This window comes from Daldinia decipiens (assembly GCF_022478715.1).
Source record: "Daldinia decipiens strain CBS 113046 unplaced genomic scaffold F4813scaffold_7, whole genome shotgun sequence".
NCBI classification, from domain to species: domain Eukaryota; kingdom Fungi; phylum Ascomycota; class Sordariomycetes; order Xylariales; family Hypoxylaceae; genus Daldinia; species Daldinia decipiens.
The window spans coordinates 159,198-180,243 of NW_026054550.1; the positions used below are offsets into that span (position 1 = coordinate 159,198).

A 21,046-nucleotide genomic window follows, 5' to 3' on the forward strand; every position below is an offset into this window, starting at 1 on the left:
TGCGCTCCTATGTCGTATACTATTGAGATGCGGAGGTGGAGGAGGCACTCTTCGGTAGATTCACAGCGTCGTATACGTGACATCTAGACCAGATATCTCCTGATTGCGAGAACACCAAAGCTTAGATTATTGACAGGTTAACCAGCTTAGAGGTTGTCAGTTGACCCAGAAAAAATCTGTTTTCTGCATCACTACCTTAGGTACCTAGGTACCTTTTAAGTTTTGGTACAGTCTCTCTTATACATGAGGTATGTTAGGTACTGTGGAATAATGTAGTAAAAGGATGTTGTATTAGAAAAGAATTATAATACCCCACTTTAAGTGGTGGAAATCTTATATATGCGTTTAGACGTCGCACCTTCCAACAGTACCTAGTTAACCGTAGCGGTCCGTATAAGCGCCCCACCCCGAAATCTACTCCGAATCCGACCCATTTTAAGTCCGAATACTCATAGGCACGACATTATATAACTTACCTAGGTTAGGAGGTAGGTAGCTGCGCTTTTCTTCACAGTTATGATATTGTTAAACTTACCTGCCAGGAACTTATTTAATACACATATTCCGTAATTTAAATCATTACCTTTCATATTGTGAACAATGGCAAGTATACCAACTTTCCCTATCCGGGGTCCATCATCGGGAACAAATTTGCTTGTACAGTGGTCGCTATCGGACCTGAAACTGATACAAAGCTCCGCGTAGGGGACCTGGTTTGTGGTATGGTGTATGGATCTAATCCATCTGGTTGTGAAAATGGTGCCTTTGCGCAATATGTTCGCATACCTCCCACTCTAACTCTTCGCATACCAGCCGGTTGGAAGGTTGAACAGTGTCAGAGATACCCGTTGATTGATGTCATACACAGAGTGAGTGTCTAGGGTAGGTAGACCAAATAATATATTGTATTGATCTAGTAACGCCTGGCCTTCTATCCTCTTTCGAGGGCGCTGTGCGCCCCTTATATAGTAGATGGACCCCTGTAGATACCCCTACCCACTTATACCCTGACAAACAGGCGGCGGCCATGGGACTAGGGCTCGTTACCAGCTGTATTGCACTTTGGGGAAGTGCCTTTCATCTCCAACCGCACCCCGAAAACCACGCCCAAGAGCCTTTTCCTGTGCTGGTATATGGCAGGAGCATAACTACAGACTCGGAGAGCTGTTCGAGCCGAATTTCCGATTGCGTATGAAATTCTCGGAGAAGATATCCATTTGTCTAACGGGTATGAAAGGCAAGCAAGTAAGAAAACTCGTGATCAGGCGGTACAATGGTCCAACATGCTGCAAGGCCTTCTCGATGAAGGGAAGTTGAGAGCACATCCGATGCAAGTACTACCAGGGAGCTTTAGAGGAATTCTAGATGGGCTAGATTTATTAAGGTCAGGTGCAGTGTCAGGAGAAAGTTTAGTTGTTATTATTGAAAGCTAGATTACCTCTTAGGTACAATATATCAGTAGATGCAATAATAAAATATGGAAGCCGAAATCGACATTGTATGGATAATATACAAAGGGTAAATTTATAATACAATATCAAAACAAGTTTGATTCCTACTAACTAGTCACAATGCGGTACGGTCTATCCGAACTGCTAGACTACTTCTCTGAAACCTCCAGTACTAGCCCTTTTCTCTGCTGAACTACTTTCCAAGGTCTTCATATCTTCTATATCGCCATTTGGGGGGTTTCCCATAGTTTCTTTGAGTCCATACTGTGTATCCAGCTCCTTTCTCAGGGGTACTTCTCGCTCTAATAAGACTAGCAACGTTGCAAGGCCAGCAAAAGCTACTCCGATCAGAAACACTCGTTTCAAGCCTTCTCGATACACGGCACGAATCTCCGTTTGAACAGATGGGGGAAACCGTGTGACAAAATTGGCCGCCGCTTGCTGATACGCACCACCGCCGGAGAGTAGCCGGCGTGCCTCAGGATCAGATACCATGTTCAATAACTCATCGATGCGGTTGTTGAAGATGGCGGCTGGTATGGCAACGCCCCAAATGCTTCCGAATGCGCGGACAAAACTCCACGCAGCGGTAGCAGCCGCTTGGTATACCTCGGCCACGGGTGCTTGAAAGGCAGGCAAAAGGGTATCAATGACAATGCCAATGCCAAGAGCACTGATACACTGAAAGACAGCCCATACCGCTACGGAGGTATTCTCTCCCATTGTCGATAACAAGCCTATACCAAGAGTAGTAATTGCGAACCCAGCAAAATGTAGCGGCGTAAATTTGCCCCAACGACTAAGGGCAATTGCCGCAATCGCAGCGCCCGGGATCCCGAAAAGAGATTGGGGTAATAGGGAATAGCCCGTGCGGTACGGCGAATATAAAGCGACAGCCTGGAAATAGACGGGGAGGAAATATAAGAACCAGTAGTACACCGTGGAGTTTAGAAAGGTATTAATGATGACAATGATAGACGTGCGATGCGCAAATAGTCGCACCGGCATGACTGGCTCTGCTGAGAAGCCGCTCATCTCAAAACCTGCGAATAGGAAGAGGCCAAAGAATCCTAAAATAAATGGTACTAGAGTATGCCACGACGACCATGCAAAGACGGTTCCCGCATACGTCAGTGCATAGAGAATTGCTACAGTGCTAGCCATGAGTATACCGTTGCCTGAAATAGGCAATCAGCGTTTATTCATTCAGTATAGTAAATAAGAAGGTTGTTATCACCTACCTATAAAGTCGATGCGCCTCATTTTCCGGGAAAACGATATGGATTCGCCATAGTTCACATGTAGAAACAGAAACATTACTATAAGTGATGTCCCGCCAATTGGGAGGTTGATCCAGAAGACCCAGCGCCAGGTCGTCGAGACAACGATGGCGCCGCCGATGAAAGGGCCTAAAGATGTGCCAATCCCAAATATAGCCAGAACAACAGCTGTATATTTACCTCTTTCACGTAATGGGACTAGGTCAGATATTATGATATCTAGTAGTAAGGAGTGTGTGAGCGCTTCCTCAGGGGCCCCGAGAAAAATGCTTGAATTAGGTACTCACTGTTCATCATAATGATACCTCCAGACCCTACACCTTGCACCGCGCGGCCTGCAATCAACATAGCACCAGTATCTGCCCCACCACATATACCGCTGCCGAGAGTGAAGATGGCTACAATAGTAATGTAAATCCATCGTCGACCAAAGATGTTGCATAGTTGCCCGAGCAGAGGTTAGAACGCGGCACTGTGTGGCAGCCACTAAGTTAGCATTGAAAGGCGAATCCCTCGTCTGCAACTGAGCGAAAATAACAAACCTGCAAATAAAAAAGGCGTTCGTTGTCCAAACGAAATTCTCTCGTAATTCAAGCTCTGTCAGAAACACGGGTGCTGAAGTTGTAACCACAGTATGCTCTAACGCAGCTAGAAGGGACGTAATGCCGAGTCCTATGATGACAATCCAGAAGCGGAACCCACGTCTAAAGTCTTGAGGGATGTTGTTGTTGGGCCTAGGGGAATCTGTTCCTCCTATTGAAGATAGGGTATCCGACATTTTTGCTATAGAAGGTAGGTAGTTAACTAACTACCTGTTTTCCTAACCTCCAAACATAGGAACACTTTACTGAGGGAGAAGAGCGATGTAAATTTACATCCGAATAATTAACAAGAGAAAAATATACTAGTAGCAAATAATGGGAGGCAGGTAGTATGGGCCATGTACATGAAATTATGTCTCTTATTAAAACGCCAAGGCAACAACCAACAAGAGACAAATTTGCCATTTACATTTTGTCAGATTGACCACTTGACCAAAAGGTATCTTGTAATTTCATAAATGTCATTACTTAACATATGCGGCATTATCCAACAAGGGGTCTATGTAGCCACTAGAAGAGCATAACCATTATCCCTTACGTCCAAGTCTCGAAGCCAAGGATATATATCCTCATCATGCGAAGAATAAATGCCTAGCTACCTCTACTTGATGCTATCAATTCCTTTCATTATTATTCCTCCAATCGTAGTAGGCGGTAGGTACCTAAGTTAAATGCATTATCCGCACACCAAAGCTAGGATCACGCGAAGACTCGTATTCGACTTTTTTTTTTACATACTGTTAAATTATAAAGACCTTGATGAGGTGAAACCATCACAATTAGATTACTTTAAAGCATCTTTGCCAATTGAATATGCCCACGTTTGGTTCGGGCAGCAGTGCCGATTGGAAGCCACGTAACACAGCAGTGAACAAGCACAACGGCAAGGCGTATAAAGCAATCACAATAGTTTCATAGGAATAGTAGCTATAGCTTTTATATAACTCCATAATTCGTAATATATGTTATTGACTAACGCCTAACCCATATATTCATAGTTCTAAGCGCAGTATTATCATAGAACAGAGCTTACAAACAACAACATCGCCTTCAAATCCTTTACTTACCTCCTACACATCACGATGCCTTCCAAAGAAAGATACTCCAGATCCATAATTATCATAAACACGTTACATTTGTTAACGCCGTTAGTCCTCGCATCGCCGTTAGCGTCGCCTACAAAGCCACTATTATCAGTCTCGGATTTTACAGACCAACCGGGAATAAGCAACTCCGGAAGCAGATATGGCAACGCCACGATTGAAAAAAGACAAATGTCAGAGGGATCATCGTGTGAAGGGTCCGAGGGCCAATGGAACTGTCTTACGAACCAGTGGCAACGCTGCGCCGCTGGACAGTGGAGCGTCGTGATGGACTGTGCTGCAGGGACGATATGCACACCTGCAGGCTTAACAAACGATTTCTTCGTACAGTTTGCAAACGGTGCTGCCGGTCCGTCAACGAGCGATAGCACACGGGTATCTGAAACTAGAGTTATGCATTCGGGGTTAATTGTAGTATTGGGAGGTATAAGTCTGATGAACACTTTAGTTACCAGTTGAAATATTCATTCTAGATATCTACGAGAAGCATAACATTCCGCAGATACTCGGAGAGAAAGTGGGTAGATAGAAAAAAGACTCAAGCATTAAACTCTTACTGTATAGAAAGGTAAAAGAGCACATTAGGTCCCTTAGCTACATACCTACCTAACTTATCAGCTCTAAAAGCTGTAACTACGAAAAGACTGAGATGGTTATAAGGTGATAGCTATTTTAGGTGGGCCAAGTAACTCCGTAGCTCGAGTCTTACTTCGGAAGACCGAGCGGAAACAGGGATATCTACAGGCAAACTATACGACAGATATATCAGCCAATAGACGCTTTAGATACGTTGCACAACCTACCCTATTAGGCTCTTCAGCAACTGAGAGAGAAAAGCAGCATACCACGTGCCATTTATGACTACAGATAATATCCCAGGCTAGATAATCGATTCTTTGTAAGTTAACTAGGTTAAGTCTTATATAGTTATATTTTATATATACTAAAGTATCAGTAAAGCTAGTTACCAACAATTAAAAACTTTTAAGTATCATCTGCTTTTCTGTAACATTCTCCCGCCGTCGTTTCAGTATTTACTACAACATATTGTCATAAAACCGCTTCGTCAATCGTTGTTTTCAAGGGTCTATCTACGCAGCCTCTGGCTTTCGCGCATATACAACCCGCTGTGGTATGTATGCGTGGATCGTCCTGCTAGACCGTAATTCTTTGCGGAAACTTGCGAGAAATACTTGCATTTCCTCCAAGGAGCGGCCTAAGACCGTGTTCCACATAAACACAACATAACCTATGAGAATATGTTAGTTTCTAACAGATTTACCAACCAGATAGTCAAATAAGAGAAAGTCACTCACCTTCTAGGTCCTGCTCAAGAGTATATTGAGCCCATTGCCCAATCTCCTTCAACTTCGGGTCTGCCGGCCAAGGACCCATAGGTACCTATGATATGATTAGAAAAGCTGGACAGCCTAAACTCGGAAAAGTCAGACAACGCACCTTAATATCCTTGACCGTCATGTCTACAAAACCAGCGTCTTCAATCCCTTTCCTCTGGACGTCGTCTGAGATGAGAGTAAACGATAAGCCTAGCTTCTTGCCGCCTTCGGTGAACAAGTCGCGCCACATAATCATAGCCGAGTCGGGTTTTAGGGTGCCATCGTCGCTACGGTAGTCGGCCTCGACCTCGAAGCTCTCGATCCATCCACCGGGTTTGAGCGTTTTGAATGCTTGCCTGAATAACTTCGGCCAATCTGCCACGCTGCCTACCATGTACCGGATGTGTATGTAGTCGAAGCTGTTAGGGGCGTATGTCCATTCTTGCTCCAGGTCGTCGATCTCAAATTTGACGTTGGGTGGGCACCACGATGGTTGGATCGGTGATAAATCTGTTCCAACAACCTCACAGTTCGGGAATTCGTCTCCTATGTCACTAAAGCCTTGTTAATTTTCCGAATGCAATATGACATGGAACAATTTGATTACATTGGCCATAACCCTGAATAGTCGGTCAGTAATAAACTAGTGATTTATTTTGAGGGTTAAATCACCTGTTCCAGTACCAATGTCAAGTATTCGCTGTAGAATGTTAGCCAAACTCCTGATAAGGTAGATCTGTACGCTCACTTTTATATCATCCTTTAGAGGTGCTAGGAAAAGATTGCCACCGAGACAAAGGGTCAAGAAATGGTGACTAAAAGTCATTAGAAGATTTAAAACAATTCGAGTCATTGCGGCTCACTTCATGTCATGGCTTCATTTTGCCGCTCATCGTTGGGCCCCCAGTACTTATCTGTTCCATGCCTGCCGCTGTTATACGTACGACCATTAAGTGTGCGATATTCCAGAACACTCTCAGTCAGGGATGCTGTCGAACTCGCACTATCGCTTCTTATTAGACTTGTGTTTTTATATCGTCATGACTATACTAGCTTCGGCAGGGTAACCCTTATTAAGAAATGGCACTTCTTACTTATCACCTTCTCCTAGAGCAGAATCTGCATCATCATAATCATCACCCTCCTCCTTATAGATAATTGTCAGTTAATTACACGCGCTACAACCCTTCTTAAAATTGATGGCTTTGAATATGTCGGATCTTCTTACATGTGGAGCAACTTCAATTGGCTCATCTGTCCATCCTGGTACTACATTCGGCGCTGGTTGTTCTGTAGGGCTAGCGGGCCCAGCCGACGTAGCTGGTTTACCTAAAGTCGTCGCCGCTGGCGTGGGCTCATCGTGATTAGCCATGTTAGAAGAGTGATGAAAGACCTTAGATAATATCTTGGTAACCTCGAATGCATCTGAAAATGAGGAGAAGTGGATAGTTTAAATAGCGCCGTTAGTTCTACATGTAGGATTCGGATTTGGGATGGAACAATACACCAACTGCATGGCTCATAAACTAGTCGGCATCGAATGTTAGTCGCTAGCCCGGTCTAGACTAACCTTTTGATGGGTAACTACATAATAAAGAACACGAATACGCACCTAATTTGGCATAGAGATGCTGTTAGTTAATTATATCCGATCACGTGGAATCGTCTTACTATGATAATCGATGACATTTTGATATCTACAGTTGGCCGGTTAAATGGTCTAAGAGAGTTGCAGACCGGTGGCTCCTCATTGGACACGTAGAATTTTGCGAATGTTGGTGTACATACATAGCTCCATAGCTGGGAATACGACTTCCCCATATCAGCCCAAGGTTCATATCACATTAGATTACCAACAAGGTCATAGATTTAGAAGATGTTGAATTAAGTAATATGGAGATTGCTTATATTACATACCTCTAGAAGTCATGAAATTCAGGAGTTTGGCACGCTATGAAGTAGATATCACGCATATGGGAGTCGATATAAGGGGTTTCAATCTATTGGCTCCATCCGTGGGGATTAATCCCTGGGCACAAAATTGAAAAATGGAACCATATATCACAACGTCTCGTGTTCCAACCATGACCTCGTATCGAAACCATTTGCATCTCGTACACTACATGAATACCTCAATTAACCAAGTTTGAAATTTGTATATCTATTTACCTCTTCGTACCTTCATTTCTTACGGGAAACTATAATATCTTCATAACCATAGTAGGATGTGATTCCTAGAATAGTGATATTGTTGGTCAATTAAGATTAGAATAGGGTCTAGCTATTGTTTATATATGCATACGATGCAAGCTGCAACTGCCTCATTGTATGAGTGCCTGGGTCACTCTAGCTACGGGATCCACAGCATTGAGAGATAATAAAAGATTTGCCCATTCTCAAGTACTAAACAACAACCTCCCTATACGGTTGATACGTGCTATTCCTATGAATGGCTTTTGTTGGACTTCCTGCCCGTATATTTATTTGCCTAGTAATGCCTGAAACTTCAAAAGGAGCAGGCCGACTCATAAAGTAAAAAAGGAGTTATATTTGTCCCAGGTACTCAATAGATACATCTTATTCTATAGTAATACAATTGGGATCGGTGACTTAATATACGCCAAATTCTATCGTGCTGGTGCATTTATTATTAATTCATTGTTCAGCATGATATGTCGCAAAAGGCAAATTGTACCAAACTATCAATTAAGAATGGCTTTCATAGCTACATTAAGTATAGGGATTAATTCGGATATAATGACCTTACTCTTCTGATAGGTTCGTTCGTTTTGCCTCTTCCCGAAACTCATACTTATAAAGATATTGTGAACTAGGTGGTACGTAGGACTTGTCAAACTCAACCTAAAGATAATATCCCAGGGTTGGTATAAAGATATTGCTTATGCGCAAAGATCCTCCACTCACAGCACCAGCGTTTAGAGACTTATACATCACAGAAAATCATCTAAGACCGTTGGCGAACACGGCCCCAGCCCAAGTTGCCTCACGGATAGCTGATCTAACACGGTCGTGTTGTGCGTCACGGGGATTCCAGTCTAGGCTGAAGTCGAATCTGAGGTTGATGCCAGGCATTGTCACGACTCCAGCGGGTGTGGCAGCCCAGCTATCAATCCCAGGTAACGCTGGAGCTCTGCCAATATTGTAGTTGAAGAAGTCGGGTTCCCAGAAAGCACAGTTACGCATCACTCTCGCCTTGAAGTTGTCACACCAGATATGGGGGTCTTGACCGTCTCCCAAAATCTTGCCAAAACGGTTTAAGGAGTATTAGTACCGAAGGATCATGAAAAAGATGGGACTATCGCAGCTTCTCACATATGTAGCGGATGCGATGGTATTTTTTGCCCCAGTTGTAAGTATCGGCCTCACAATACTCTGTGCACTCGGAACTGACGACGAGGACATTTTATATATATAGTTCATGGCCCATTTGCACTCATCAAAATTGTCGTATTTCCAATGTTCGTTGAACTGGTAGGCCTTGTTAGAATTTGCTGTAATTTAGGAAAGGGGGAAATAGTGACATGTTAAAGGGGTAGTACGAAATTGGAGGGAATAGGGGCCAGCTGTTCAGCCAACTTATACGTTCATCGCCTGCTGTCACATTGTTGAATACGACAGTGCCATTCGGAAGGCTTGTAGGCCAGACGCCATCGACAAGAAACGTAGGGTTTGAAATGCTAACATTGGTATCTGCCGTAGGGTAGGCAGCTAGCTACCCGCGAAATGAAGGTCAGAATGATAAGGATAAGGGAGGACATCATGGCAAATATGATTCAAGTTGTCTTTACCTTTGGGTAGAGAGTACTAAGTGGAGGATACCTCTGGGTGAAGGTAGTGCCTAGTTCATGTTGAGAGGAAAGTGAGTTGATAAAAATTCCCGTTGGATATGGAGATTACCACCCACGAGGAACGAGATAACAAGCAAACAGCAATTGCAGGCTAAACATACGTACCTATGTAGGTAACTAAGGTTATATAAATCTAGAAATAGACAGCTTCCAGTGTAGTAGCCTTAGGAATAAAATCCCACGAGCACACCTAAGGCATTAACATTGTAGTGAGGTGTCTATCTAGCCACATTTATGGAACTTATACTTGGAATACGACTAACTACTTACAAAAGAAGGAATTTTATTACATACGAGTCGGAAAATGCTGGCTGGTGACAATATCACCTTACAAGATAGACTTACTTCATAACAATGAAACTTTCTAGGCGTGCAAGTAATTCAAGCAAACTAATATCAACATGGGCTTGAACTCGATTGAGCATCTTTATATTCCGTAGATAGAATCCTTTATTTTCCACCTATAGATAGTAATACCAGCCAATACTAGCTGTAAATAAAAGACCGAGCGCTCAATAACATTGCCATAATTCATCATATCTGATGTAACCTCCGCAGGTTCGTCGAGACCATTTTACGCATCAGCCGCAGCAACCAGTTTTCCAACAACCATGTACTTGCTGTTGAACCTCTCCTCCCAGCCCTGCAAGCTCTCCCACTCCTCAGGTCCAAGGCCCTCGAGTTTATCTAGAGGCCCATCGAGATCCTTAGTCAGCATATCCTCGTCGAAGCTATGGAACGCAAGGCCGCGCGAAGCATCGCGACCGGCAAAATTCTCGTAGGGGCCGCCGGGGCCGTAGAAGTTACGACCGCTCGTGACGTCGAAGACGCGGCCGCGTACTGCTAGGTACACCGGCTTGCCGTCTTGTCCGTTGAAGGGTAGCAGGGTGCGTGGGGTGAAGGTCCGGAAGACGATGGCGGGCGGTTCGCGCGGAAACGATACCGGAGGAGAGGGCTTGTAGAGTACATATGTCGTGTACAGGGTGATGAGGAGGAGTATGATATTGAGCGGCGTGACGAAACCGGTGCTGCGATAACTTTGTTAGCTTGGGTTCCGGCGATAACCCTGGGTAGCTGTAGGAACACACTATATCTCAGAGGGGTCCTTAGCAGCCTCTTGGGCCACGCGATGGTTGACGAAGTCCATTGATTAATATATTGACAAACACAAGCTACGCGATAAGAAGACGATATCGTAGATACTCAAAGGATAGCGTACATGTATGTGTGGCCTCTGAAGGAGTTATAAAAGTGGTGTTGAAGGATAGGCTTATAGTTTAGTAACCTAGAGGTAAGCAAGAGTTAAATCGCGGGCAGTTCGGCAAATGTGGGGGCTGCATATCAATCGGAGTCCGGGTATTCCGCACATGGCTTGAGCTCGGCTTCTAGGTACATATCATCCGAAGCCTGCTTAAACTTTCGGATAACTAGAGTTAACTAGCCTAACCTAGTAATGTTTAAACTATTTCACCTTAACTACCTAACCTAACTATTATTTCTATTCTCGATATGTTTAATATCACGGCCCATGGCAATTGAAGATATCCGAATCTTTACTATTCACGATGATATTGGATAGATTTGTTGTGACAGCGCATTTACAAAATGCTTTAAGTATCCTCATGCTGTGCAAGTGAACTTTTTATGTGATGGATTATGACGCGGCTGTGCTACCTGGAATAGCGAATTGGTGATGCCATCAAGTTATATAGGTACTTGGGGTAAATTTGTAGGTTGGGTATTACAGGTTTAGGTACATAAAGTTTTAGGTACAGTTCGTCCCTTCGGCAATGATGACTTTGAATACCAACCTTGGAAGTTGCAACCCCATTTAGGTATCCTAGGAGGTATACACGTGTAGGTACCTACCTACCTTAGGTATCTAGACGCAAGCTAAAGTACCTACATGTAGTACATACATGTACCTGCTATTCAAAGGAGGGCGCAGCTCATCCCAAAGTTATCCTTGACCATCAACCCAAAGTCTAACCCAATCAGGCATATGTGGACCATTTTACACCATAATAGTACTAGCGCACCCAAAACTCAACTACCATTTCACTAACATTATATTTATGTAAATATACGCTTTTATATAGCATTATAAGACTTAATAAAATATAAATAAATTTAATATAATTGATTAATAATTAATTATTAATCGATTAACCATTGATTTTTATTTTATTTTATTTAAATATAAAAAGTTTATTTTAAAATAAATAAAAAATAAAAAATAGGTAAGCGCATATCTAATCAATTCCTAATCGATTAAGAATTAATTAGATAAAGCGCGCTAAAAACCTAAGTGCTTAGCGCTATAATACAGGGAACTTAGTAGTTATAATGCGCTGTAATTACAGGGCATTTAGCCTTATTCTAATGATTAAAAACGCTAAAAACTTACCCCAAAGTCGTACAAAGCTCACCCCAAAGCGGACCCCGTCAAATGCAACCAATCAAAATGTTGGATCCAAGGCCCCAGCTTTTGCCAAATCGGGTTAGACTTTGGGTTGATGGTCAAGGATGACTTTGGGATGAGGTGTAGACTCCTATTCAAAGCCTTCCATCCATCCAACATTAGGATGTCACCTGGGACCTGCACCAGGCAAGAGAATCCAATCCAATCCAATCCAAACAAAACCAAATAAAACTAAACCTCGACAACATTCAAATTCGCAACAAAAGAGAATGTAGTACTAACGCTGACGGTGGGCAAATCCCATCTATTATCACTCACCGACAATTGGATTTTGGTGTCAAAACCATAAGACCATAATACAAGGACCGTGGCTCATTGAAATGAAAGATTTCTCCTATTTTTACTTAATTCTCCACGCTTTGTGTTGCATCCCCGTCCAATTTTGTTGCAGCTCAGCCTCACTACCAATTGCCATCTGCCATCCATCCAGCATCTAAGCCAGCCCAGTCCATCTTCCTGGCACCTCTCAGCTTTCCGTGCCGCAGAGCGCAGAGGCTTAACCCCGAGCCTGCAGCCTGCAGCCTGGAGGTAATCAGTCCTAATCGGTTGGAAAATCACAGCTATCAGGCGCGTGTGTGGATTTTGTTGCCTTTTTGTTGCCCTTCTTTTTACATGCTGAGGACCCTTCTCCCTTTTCTCTTGTCCCCCTGCATTATTTTGATTTATCATTTGTCATAGTCCAATCGATCCCATCCTAGCTATCGATATCATTTTCCCGACGTTTTCCTCGAATTTGCAGGAAGACACACTTGGACCATGATCTGAGAAGGGCACGAGGACAGAACCCGTACCATGTTACGACGGATTATCCGTCCCGCACGACGACTGCCACTCTGGCTAATACTTACTGTCGTTGGGCCTTTTATTTTCGAAGTTGTCGTACACCAATGGCAATATAGCGTGCCACGACCTGCGAGCGAGCTTGATGCACCCTTTTTCACCTCGTGCCAGGAGCCCGACGTCAGCGCGAAACGAGAAAATGCGGCCTTGGTAATGCTTGCACGGAATAATGAACTGGAGAAAGCCAACAGGACAGTTACCTCGATAGAACAGCAATTCAACAGGTGGTTCAACTATCCCTACGTATTCCTAAACGATGAGAAATGGGATCCCAACTTCATAGAGGTTCTAAATAAAACGGCCCGAGGGCTGGCCACCTTTGATGTTATACCGCAGACGCAATGGACGTTCCCCGAAGGTGTAGATATAGATGCAGCGAAGCAAAATATTAAGGAGCAAGGAGAAAGGGGTATCCCACACGCTGGGGAAGAAGGGTATCACCATATGTGTCGCTTCTATTCGGGGTAAGTTTCGTCCCTTGTAGAGGAGAGTTACGGACGTAGCGTATGGCGCATTTAGAATCACCATCCGAACTGACGAACCTTAAAGCAAATTTTATCAGCTCGATGTGCTAAAGAAGTACAAATGGTACTGGCGGCTCGAACCTGACGTCGATTTTACCTGCGCGATTACGTACGATCCCTTTGTACAGATGGCACGACATAAGAAGGTCTACGGGTTTACGATTGCGTTATGGGAAGTGGGAAAGTCATGTCCGGGTTTATACCGCTCAATCGCCGACTGGAAGGAGATGATGGGTATTCCCACGAGTAGCCTCTGGAAGGCTACGGTATCAGCTTCATGGATGCCGTACCCATTCCGCCGGTTCATGAGCTGGCTGCCGAACCGCGATGCGTATGGCGATGGGTGGAGTCTGTGCCACTACTGGAGCAACTTCGAGATTGCTGATATGGATTTCTTCCGAACAAGGGCGTACCAGGACCTCTTCGACTATTTAGATAAGAAGGGAGGATTTTACTTTGAGCGGGTAAGTAGTACAATAGAATCTACGATTCCCGCGTCGAATTGAAGACGATCAAACTAACAGTATCATAGTGGGGTGACGCGGCGGTGCACTCTCTTGCCATAGCGATGCTTGCAGACCCGCGAAAGGTACACCATTTCGAAGATTTCGGATATCGACATGCTCTCCTATACCAATGTCCGGCCAACGCGCCAGGCGGACAACTCCCAGAGTCACAGCTACTCGGGAGCGGAACGTGGGCGGCGGAGGAGGACAACGGTATCGGGTGCCGTTGCGAGTGTCCCGGGCCATCACCAAGGAACTATGGCTCGTACTGCCTGAATAAGCTAAAGCAGCCTACCACCATAAAACGGCCGTGGTTCGCGTCGTTTCTATAGTATAGAATACCGTGGCGGCCGTCGACGGTTGCTGCGATCGGCATTCTGGCTGTCTATATCTATTGTTACTACTTCCTCTCGAATTTCCACTGGGTCACTAGTCGCATTGGATATGTATCTGGGAAAAGCATAGCCTTGGCGCTTGCGGTGCTTTTGGCGTACGTGTACTTATATCAAACCATCGCATGGGAAAAAGGGACGGGAAGAACTGGATACCAAGGGGCAGTCGTTTTATAGACCTACTGAACTGTAGGTAGTCGCATGTGCGCATTTGATGAATTCGAAACGAATAATTGAAGACAATAACCTAAAAAATGCATTGATACTAGGTGACGACGGTTGATAGAGAAAGTCAGCATAACCCTTTTTAGAGAACTCGCTACATGCCATGCCGATGAACGAAGTCCCGAGTAGAAGTATATAGTCTGTCAACTATTTACATGTGAAACATCCGTCAACAATAGCCTCAAGAAAGCTCACTACATATTCCTACGCCTCCAATGATGATATATACCCGGTTAGCATATCCTAGTACTATATTAGCTAGCAATCAACAGCCTACCTGCTTAACCGTACCTAGTCTAACAAACAACGCCTGCAATGCAAGTATGACGCCAAGACGTGAACATATATAGGACAGACATATACACCCCTTATTATATTCTCATGATCCTTATAACGTGATGACACCCCCTCCGTGATACTCCTTCTATTAAAATTTTCGATAGATCTATCTTCTGATCCCATATCGTGACCGTCCTCGTCCGATGTTCCACTCCTAGTCGTCATCTTGATACCTGGGGCCTTGAATATTGTTATTGTGGTAGTCTGGGAGTAGGATGTCGTCAGCACCAGGACCGGCGACATTCATATTACGAATCCATTCGGTCTCGACACGGAAGAATATCCACACCCATCGACGGAAGACTTCGAGCAACTCGATCACGAAGATGGATCCCTCCCAGTCAGCCATCCGGCCTAGGTGAGGGCTTATCTTTAAACTCCACGTACATCTCAGCATCAGGTCCATCGCGATGACGCCGTAGTACAACGCCGGTGGCCCGACATTCAGACGCCGCCGTAGGCCGAACGCCGCCAGGTCTGGTGCATTCCTCGCATTTGCGTCGAATAGTGTTAAGTCCCAATCCTTAGCTACGTCCCAGTAGAAACTGTACAGGGAGTTAATGATACAGGCTACGATCCACGCCCGGTAGTAACCAATAGGCGGAGGCTGTCCACCCGTAGAGTTCCGCTGCAAGGTGCTGAAGATGATCACGGGGAACGCGGTGGAATATTTGAGCGCGTTGGCTAGATGCTGGCCACCCCAGCCTGTGGACTCGGTGATACGCCCGCGCCGCACTCGGCCGTACTCAATGAGGCACTGGCGCAGACGGATAAGCGAAGGCACCGCCATGACAAGCGGCACCATGAAAGTGCCTCCGCAACCGCGGTCCGGACGCGCAGTCGCGCTACCCTCGGACCGGAAGAACATACACATTGCAACGTACAGGTCTGCGAAGACCTTGGCGTAGCTAGTCAGCACATCAGCCAGCAGAATATCGCCAAACTTGCCATCCTTGGCCTCGGCAAGCCCACCAACACTAATGCGGCGGAGCGTGGCGCGCAGGCGCGTGCGCCCGCTATGCGATAGCGACTTGAAGAAGGGCGCGAAGACGAGGATGCCGATGAGCACGGCGAGGTACAGCAACGGGAGCCAGTCCCAGGCTAGCACCAGGTCCGGATCGCGGTGCGTAAAGGCCCAGAAGACGAGCAGGGCGAAAGCGAAGACGGCGGAGAGCACGGTGGCGAGGCGGTAGGTGGACAGGTGGTGCGTCGGGTGGTGCGGCGAGGACCGGCCCGGGTACCGGATCAGCGAGGGCACGTCGATGCCGGATAAGTATAGGTAGTGTAGGTTGATGCCCCAAGCCCAGACCGCTGTTTGAGGATGTTAGGGTCGAATTGGTGGAGAGTACGACGGGGGAGGAATAAACAAATAGTGAAGGGGAATAAAATACACACCTAGCACAATTATAAAGGCGACGCGGTACGGCAGGGGAAACGTCAAGCTGAAGGAGTCAAGCTCCGGCTCGACTGCTGGATCACCGTCCATGGCGCTGCCGACTCCGAGAACCTAGCATCGAGACCCTGCTCCGTGACCAAAGTCCAGACGGACGCTAACGAGTGAGATCGGGGGTTGCAGAATTCGAATTGGTGAGATACCGAGGTTGTGAATATCTTTGTTCGTGAGGTGTAATTGGTGGACGGTGTTTGTGTCAATTGTTTAATAGATAAGGATCGATATTCGTAACATGCCAGATAATTACCTTTTTTCTTTTTTTAATTGAGCTTAGCATATGTATTGCCGACGTCACCTTAGCGCGGTGCATACTATGTACATAGGCTAACCTGTATGTAACGAAGTACCGTGGATCCCTGCCGCGCTAGCGTTGAAGCAGCCGAAACCCCTGGCCGGCTAGCCTATGGTAGAGGTAAGAACGGTTATCCAATCGCCGAGGTTCAGTTCAGATTAGGTATGTACTTGCAGGTGCATCGCATATTGACAGCTTCACCTGCTTCACAATTTAGAACTTTACAGCTTCAACAAACTGTTACAAACAAACGTACAAGACGGACAAGACGGCTTGCTATACTACCCCTAATACCGACGATATAATTTAATTCAATCTCTATTGATATGCCATCACGACCAAACATCTTATAACAACTTGCACCACAATGGCCACCGACACGGCGCCACCGCCCTCCAATACTCCATCCTCCTCTCCATCCTCATCAGAACCCCCGACATCATCATCACCATCCTCCACCACCACCTCCTCCTCATCCTCCCCATACCCCTACGCCTTCGCCCCCGACATAATCCGCGCCCACCAAAAAGACGCCTACTTCCAAGGCCTTCTCACGAATCAAATCGCCGACCTGCACCGACACCTCCTCGGCGCCCGCTCCGCCCACGCCTGGGCCCCCGAGTCCCGCACCCTCGCCGACCTCCTCTACCTCTCCCTCACAACCCTCCTCGGCAACCGCACCCTAGGCGAGGAGTACTGCGGCCTAGTCCAAGTCGAATCCGCCACAGGCGCGCTCCCCGCCATAAACCGCCGCGCCGCCTACATCGCCGGCAGCATCCTCGCGCCGTACGCGCTATCCCGGCTGCTGCCCAGGCTCCGCGCCCGGATACGCGCGCGCCTGCAGCACAACCTAGGGCTCCCGTCGTCGTCGTCGTCAACGACGAGCGCCGCCGCCGACGACGAGATCAACGCCCGCCTGAAAACCACGCCGACCTGGTCCTACAAGCTGCAAGCGTACCTCCTAACTCACCTCCCCTCGCTGACCTCCGAGTCCCACGTCCACGCCCTCAGCCTCGCGCTCTTCTACTTCAGCGGGTCGTACTACGAGCTGGCGAAGCGCATCGCCGGCCTGCGGTACGTGTTCACGCGCAAGGTGGGCGAGTCGTCCGACCGCGCCGGGTACGAGCTTCTAGGCGTGCTGCTGGCCGTGCAGATGGCCGTGCAAGGATACCTGCACGTGCGGACCGCCTTTGCTGCTGCATCCCCCCCGTCATCCACCTCCCCAGCCAGTTCCGAGCGCGCCAGACCCGATGGCATCCTCGCCGTGTCGCTCGACGAGAATACCTACGCTTCTAATAACGAGCTCCTCCTCGCGACCGCCGCGAGCTCTTCCCAGGGCGCCACTCGTATCGATGTCTTGGCTGCGACGCACACGCCCGCACCGCCGGGAGGCACCGGTAACCCCCGCTACGACTTGTCTGATGAGAAGGGTATGCGCTGGATTAAGGGTACACAGCAGCGCAAATGCACGTTATGTCTCGAAGAGCTTAAAGATCCGTCCGCCACACCATGCGGTCACGTCTTCTGCTGGGCTTGCATCGGCGACTGGGTCCGCGAGAAACCCGAGTGTCCGCTGTGCCGCCGCGAGGCTTTAGTGCAGCATATTCTACCACTACGAGCTGTTTAATATGACGTTTTATGTATGTGTAATATGGATAGGGGGCGAGTTTTTGTCAGCCAGGAGGGAATAATACACCATAGCATGGCGATATTTATCATAATGAAAAAAAAAATAAAGACTTAACGACGTTCATATATTGGAGACAATAGATATGCTCTACATGTGATCGGAAATTCTAATAGCCTCTCTCCTTCCTCTTATCCTCCACATTACCTGCGTGCCCATACTCAAACATTCGAAAAGGACAACCAAGAAACGTACAGGTAGTGATGACAAGCCGATAACCAATCCGAGCCGACCCGCTCTGCTATTCCTTACACGACCTCCTCTATAATGAGGCTTCAAGACCAGCTCAGAAGCAGCCAGGTTTCCATGCGGAAAACCGACGGATCCCAGATTGTCCGCCCTTCCCCATTTTCCCCTAAACCGCCATTCCGCACGTAGGTATCACATTAATTCCCCAGAAAACAACCCTATTAGAACGCCATTACGCTGCTCTTCTCGATCGATACATATTCTCAGACTTCAACCGAGAACAAGACAATCTCACCCTGTTCATTACGACGCATACGTAATGACCGCCAGAGCTCCTTCTCCTCCACTGTCTTGCCCAAGCTGGTACCCGACTCCGATCGTTCGCGATGGAATCTCTTCAGAGCCTTGTTTACGCTGCAGCCCCGTTCGCTTTCTGGGCCCTTGTTACACAGGCTCAGGAACAGATCGGATCTTGGTCGGTAAAGAATCATCTGGCCCGACTCTCCATCCTTCTCATCCCCTGACTTCGTTTTATATTCAATTAGCTTTGGGGCTTTTTCGGAACTCGACCGACGGTGGTTTTTCGATTTCTCGTTTTTATCTTTATCAGATGAATGCTTCCGCTTCTTAGACACCTTCGACTTTGAAGTTCCCGATATGAAAGCCCTGAGTCCTCCACTAATTGTATCTGTCCGACTAGATTTAGTCTTGTGGGACTTGTGTTTTGTCTTCCTAACTGGGGCAGTTGGTGATTTCTCGGCTACGTCGCCTCCGGAGTAGTCTGGCGATGGAGGGAATTGGGATGGGCGCATCATACGGTTCAGACCACCGGTCAAGCCCGAGTGTAGTACGGGTGGCGCATCAGTCATTACTTCGTCGCCATGCACCGCTTCTAAGGCCAAAGGACCAGGCGTCTCGATATGCAGTTGCTTGCGTTTCTTAGTCTTCTTTCCGTCGCTATCCTTCGTCTTCCTTCGCTGAAGCTTAGGTGCTGGTGTCTCAAACGTGTTAGCTGGAACGGAGCCAGTTCCGCAATGGACCATTGCACCGTCGTCGACCATATATCCTGTCGAGTCTACGTAATCTTCTGTGGTCTGCTCGAAGCGCACGAGCTGCCGGCCGCCACTGGGTGGTACAGGGTCGTTGTAAAATTGTAGGTTGACATTAGAAACAGTTGGTGTAACCAGGAAGTCAAAGACGTTCACATTAGGATCGTCAGAGGCAGCAGGGGGGGGAGTGGGCGCTTCCGGCGGCAGCATTGTCCCTATGTGTCCGTCTTCGCCATCGTGAACTTCATATTGCCGGTAGTCTTCGTACTCTTCTGTCACGTCTTCGACGTACGCGTTATGGGCCATAGCTTCAGGTTTATCGTTGGATTCGACGCCGTTGGATTTCTGTCTCTTCGGTTTGTATAGGGAGCCTTGGTATTTTTGTTCTTCTGACATGCAACTCTAGTAAATACACGTTAGATTTGTTTATTTCATTTAGAAGATAGACTTGCGACCTACACTATGCGCGCGATATTCAGTTCCGGAGAAGTGTACCATACAATCAATGCAGGTAAAGGAAGCGCCGTAACATCGATTTCTGTGTGGGTCGAGTTTCTTTTTGGTTAAAACGTCACCACAGGCCTGTGGAGAGAAGAGGTCGAGTTAGATGGATAAAAGTACAATGCAAAGAGATAGTGGATTTAAAAGATGCGATGAGGGATATGGAGAACGCAATTGGTTTCAGGGGGCGTGTGTTTTATCTGGTTGGAGGGGCAGAGGGGTGGGCAAGATCAGGAGACGAGACAGAGCAGCGGTTCGAATATTATGGGGTAAATATAAACAGGGGGGGTAACGGTAAGTGGGTGTGAAGGATGGTGGATGGTCAATGCCCAGGTGATGTATTGGCTATGTATGGGTGTAATGTATGGTGTATGTATGGTGTATGTATGGTGATCGGAGGGATGGCGCGAAAGATCTGAAGGGCTAAAGGGGGGCAACGCAACGCGAAACGTCGTGTGTTGCTCGAAAGGGAACGCCAGAAAATACTAGAAGGGAGGGTTGAGAGCCGTGATGTCAGGCACCGGGGGGCCCTTTGGGGGAAGGGGGGGGATTAAAATGATAGAATTGGCAATATTACCTCACACGAAAAGGAAACCATGCTTCTGAGTGGTCTAGAACTGATGTGCTGTCGGATATGTAAGATATGTAAGATGCTGATTAGATGCTGATTGGCGCGCAGCTGCACGATTTCGTGCGTATAGCTTGGCTGTGAGGTCGAGTTGTTAAATTTGTTGATATTTTTTGTTTTGCCTCTTTTGCTTGTTTTCTTGGGGACCTTGGGGCTGCAGATACAGAGATACAGAGATGCAGAGATAGCAGTGCAGCGTCAGATAAATGCAGATGGGCGAAGTCGGATAAGAAACCTGCGCTGATAGGACGAGAAGGGAACCAGGCTGATCAGGATCTGGGAATTCCAACTGGGGAA

The 21,046-nt window shown here is 46.7% G+C and overlaps 9 protein-coding genes across 9 annotated transcripts; 3 read left to right on the top strand and 6 right to left on the bottom strand.

Moving 5' to 3' along the window:
- Positions 1-1,595: 1,595 nt before the first annotated feature.
- Positions 1,596-3,777, bottom strand: F4813DRAFT_401034 (major facilitator superfamily domain-containing protein; the record flags this gene model as incomplete). The annotated part of the gene is made up of 4 exons (XM_049248348.1): positions 3,274-3,777; positions 3,019-3,110; positions 2,693-2,950; positions 1,596-2,629 (listed from the first exon to the last, which is right to left on the bottom strand). The coding sequence occupies exons 1-4, from the start codon at positions 3,507-3,509 to the stop codon at positions 1,596-1,598; spliced, it is 1,620 nt and encodes a 539-aa protein (XP_049101988.1). The 5' UTR covers positions 3,510-3,777.
- Positions 3,778-4,441: 664 nt separating this feature from the next.
- Positions 4,442-4,958, top strand: F4813DRAFT_350710 (uncharacterized protein). The gene has a single exon (XM_049242327.1). The coding sequence runs from the start codon at positions 4,608-4,610 to the stop codon at positions 4,893-4,895; it is 288 nt and encodes a 95-aa protein (XP_049101989.1). The 5' UTR covers positions 4,442-4,607; the 3' UTR covers positions 4,896-4,958.
- Positions 4,959-5,527: 569 nt separating this feature from the next.
- F4813DRAFT_386896 (S-adenosyl-L-methionine-dependent methyltransferase) lies at positions 5,528-7,145 on the bottom strand (the record flags this gene model as incomplete). The annotated part of the gene is made up of 8 exons (XM_049246483.1): positions 5,528-5,685; positions 5,753-5,837; positions 5,895-6,327; positions 6,381-6,393; positions 6,446-6,473; positions 6,522-6,588; positions 6,868-6,920; positions 7,002-7,145. 8 exons carry the CDS (start codon positions 7,143-7,145, stop codon positions 5,528-5,530), a joined length of 981 nt encoding a protein of 326 aa, XP_049101990.1.
- Positions 7,146-8,734: 1,589 nt separating this feature from the next.
- On the bottom strand, positions 8,735-9,196 carry F4813DRAFT_386897 (uncharacterized protein; the record flags this gene model as incomplete). The annotated part of the gene is made up of 2 exons (XM_049246484.1): positions 8,735-9,034; positions 9,107-9,196. 2 exons carry the CDS (start codon positions 9,194-9,196, stop codon positions 8,735-8,737), a joined length of 390 nt encoding a protein of 129 aa, XP_049101991.1.
- Positions 9,197-9,777: 581 nt separating this feature from the next.
- Positions 9,778-10,981, bottom strand: F4813DRAFT_350712 (cytochrome b5). Its single transcript, XM_049242328.1, has 2 exons — positions 10,731-10,981; positions 9,778-10,670 (listed from the first exon to the last, which is right to left on the bottom strand). The coding sequence occupies exons 1-2, from the start codon at positions 10,787-10,789 to the stop codon at positions 10,217-10,219; spliced, it is 513 nt and encodes a 170-aa protein (XP_049101992.1). The 5' UTR covers positions 10,790-10,981; the 3' UTR covers positions 9,778-10,216.
- A 1,551-nt stretch (positions 10,982-12,532) lies between these two features.
- On the top strand, positions 12,533-14,375 carry F4813DRAFT_310805 (glycosyltransferase family 15 protein). The gene is made up of 3 exons (XM_049240875.1): positions 12,533-13,428; positions 13,514-13,952; positions 14,021-14,375. Exons 1-3 carry the CDS (start codon positions 12,917-12,919, stop codon positions 14,324-14,326), a joined length of 1,257 nt encoding a protein of 418 aa, XP_049101993.1. The 5' UTR covers positions 12,533-12,916; the 3' UTR covers positions 14,327-14,375.
- A 475-nt stretch (positions 14,376-14,850) lies between these two features.
- Positions 14,851-16,666, bottom strand: F4813DRAFT_310826 (EXS-domain-containing protein). The gene is made up of 2 exons (XM_049240876.1): positions 16,346-16,666; positions 14,851-16,261 (listed from the first exon to the last, which is right to left on the bottom strand). Exons 1-2 carry the CDS (start codon positions 16,434-16,436, stop codon positions 15,105-15,107), a joined length of 1,248 nt encoding a protein of 415 aa, XP_049101994.1. The 5' UTR covers positions 16,437-16,666; the 3' UTR covers positions 14,851-15,104.
- Positions 16,667-16,692: 26 nt separating this feature from the next.
- Positions 16,693-18,443, top strand: F4813DRAFT_350725 (Pex12 amino terminal region-domain-containing protein). The gene has a single exon (XM_049242329.1). The coding sequence runs from the start codon at positions 17,063-17,065 to the stop codon at positions 18,320-18,322; it is 1,260 nt and encodes a 419-aa protein (XP_049101995.1). The 5' UTR covers positions 16,693-17,062; the 3' UTR covers positions 18,323-18,443.
- Positions 18,429-20,696, bottom strand: F4813DRAFT_350726 (uncharacterized protein). The gene is made up of 2 exons (XM_049242330.1): positions 20,080-20,696; positions 18,429-20,022 (listed from the first exon to the last, which is right to left on the bottom strand). Exons 1-2 carry the CDS (start codon positions 20,116-20,118, stop codon positions 18,835-18,837), a joined length of 1,227 nt encoding a protein of 408 aa, XP_049101996.1. The 5' UTR covers positions 20,119-20,696; the 3' UTR covers positions 18,429-18,834.
- Between the last annotated feature and the right edge of the window lie 350 nt (positions 20,697-21,046).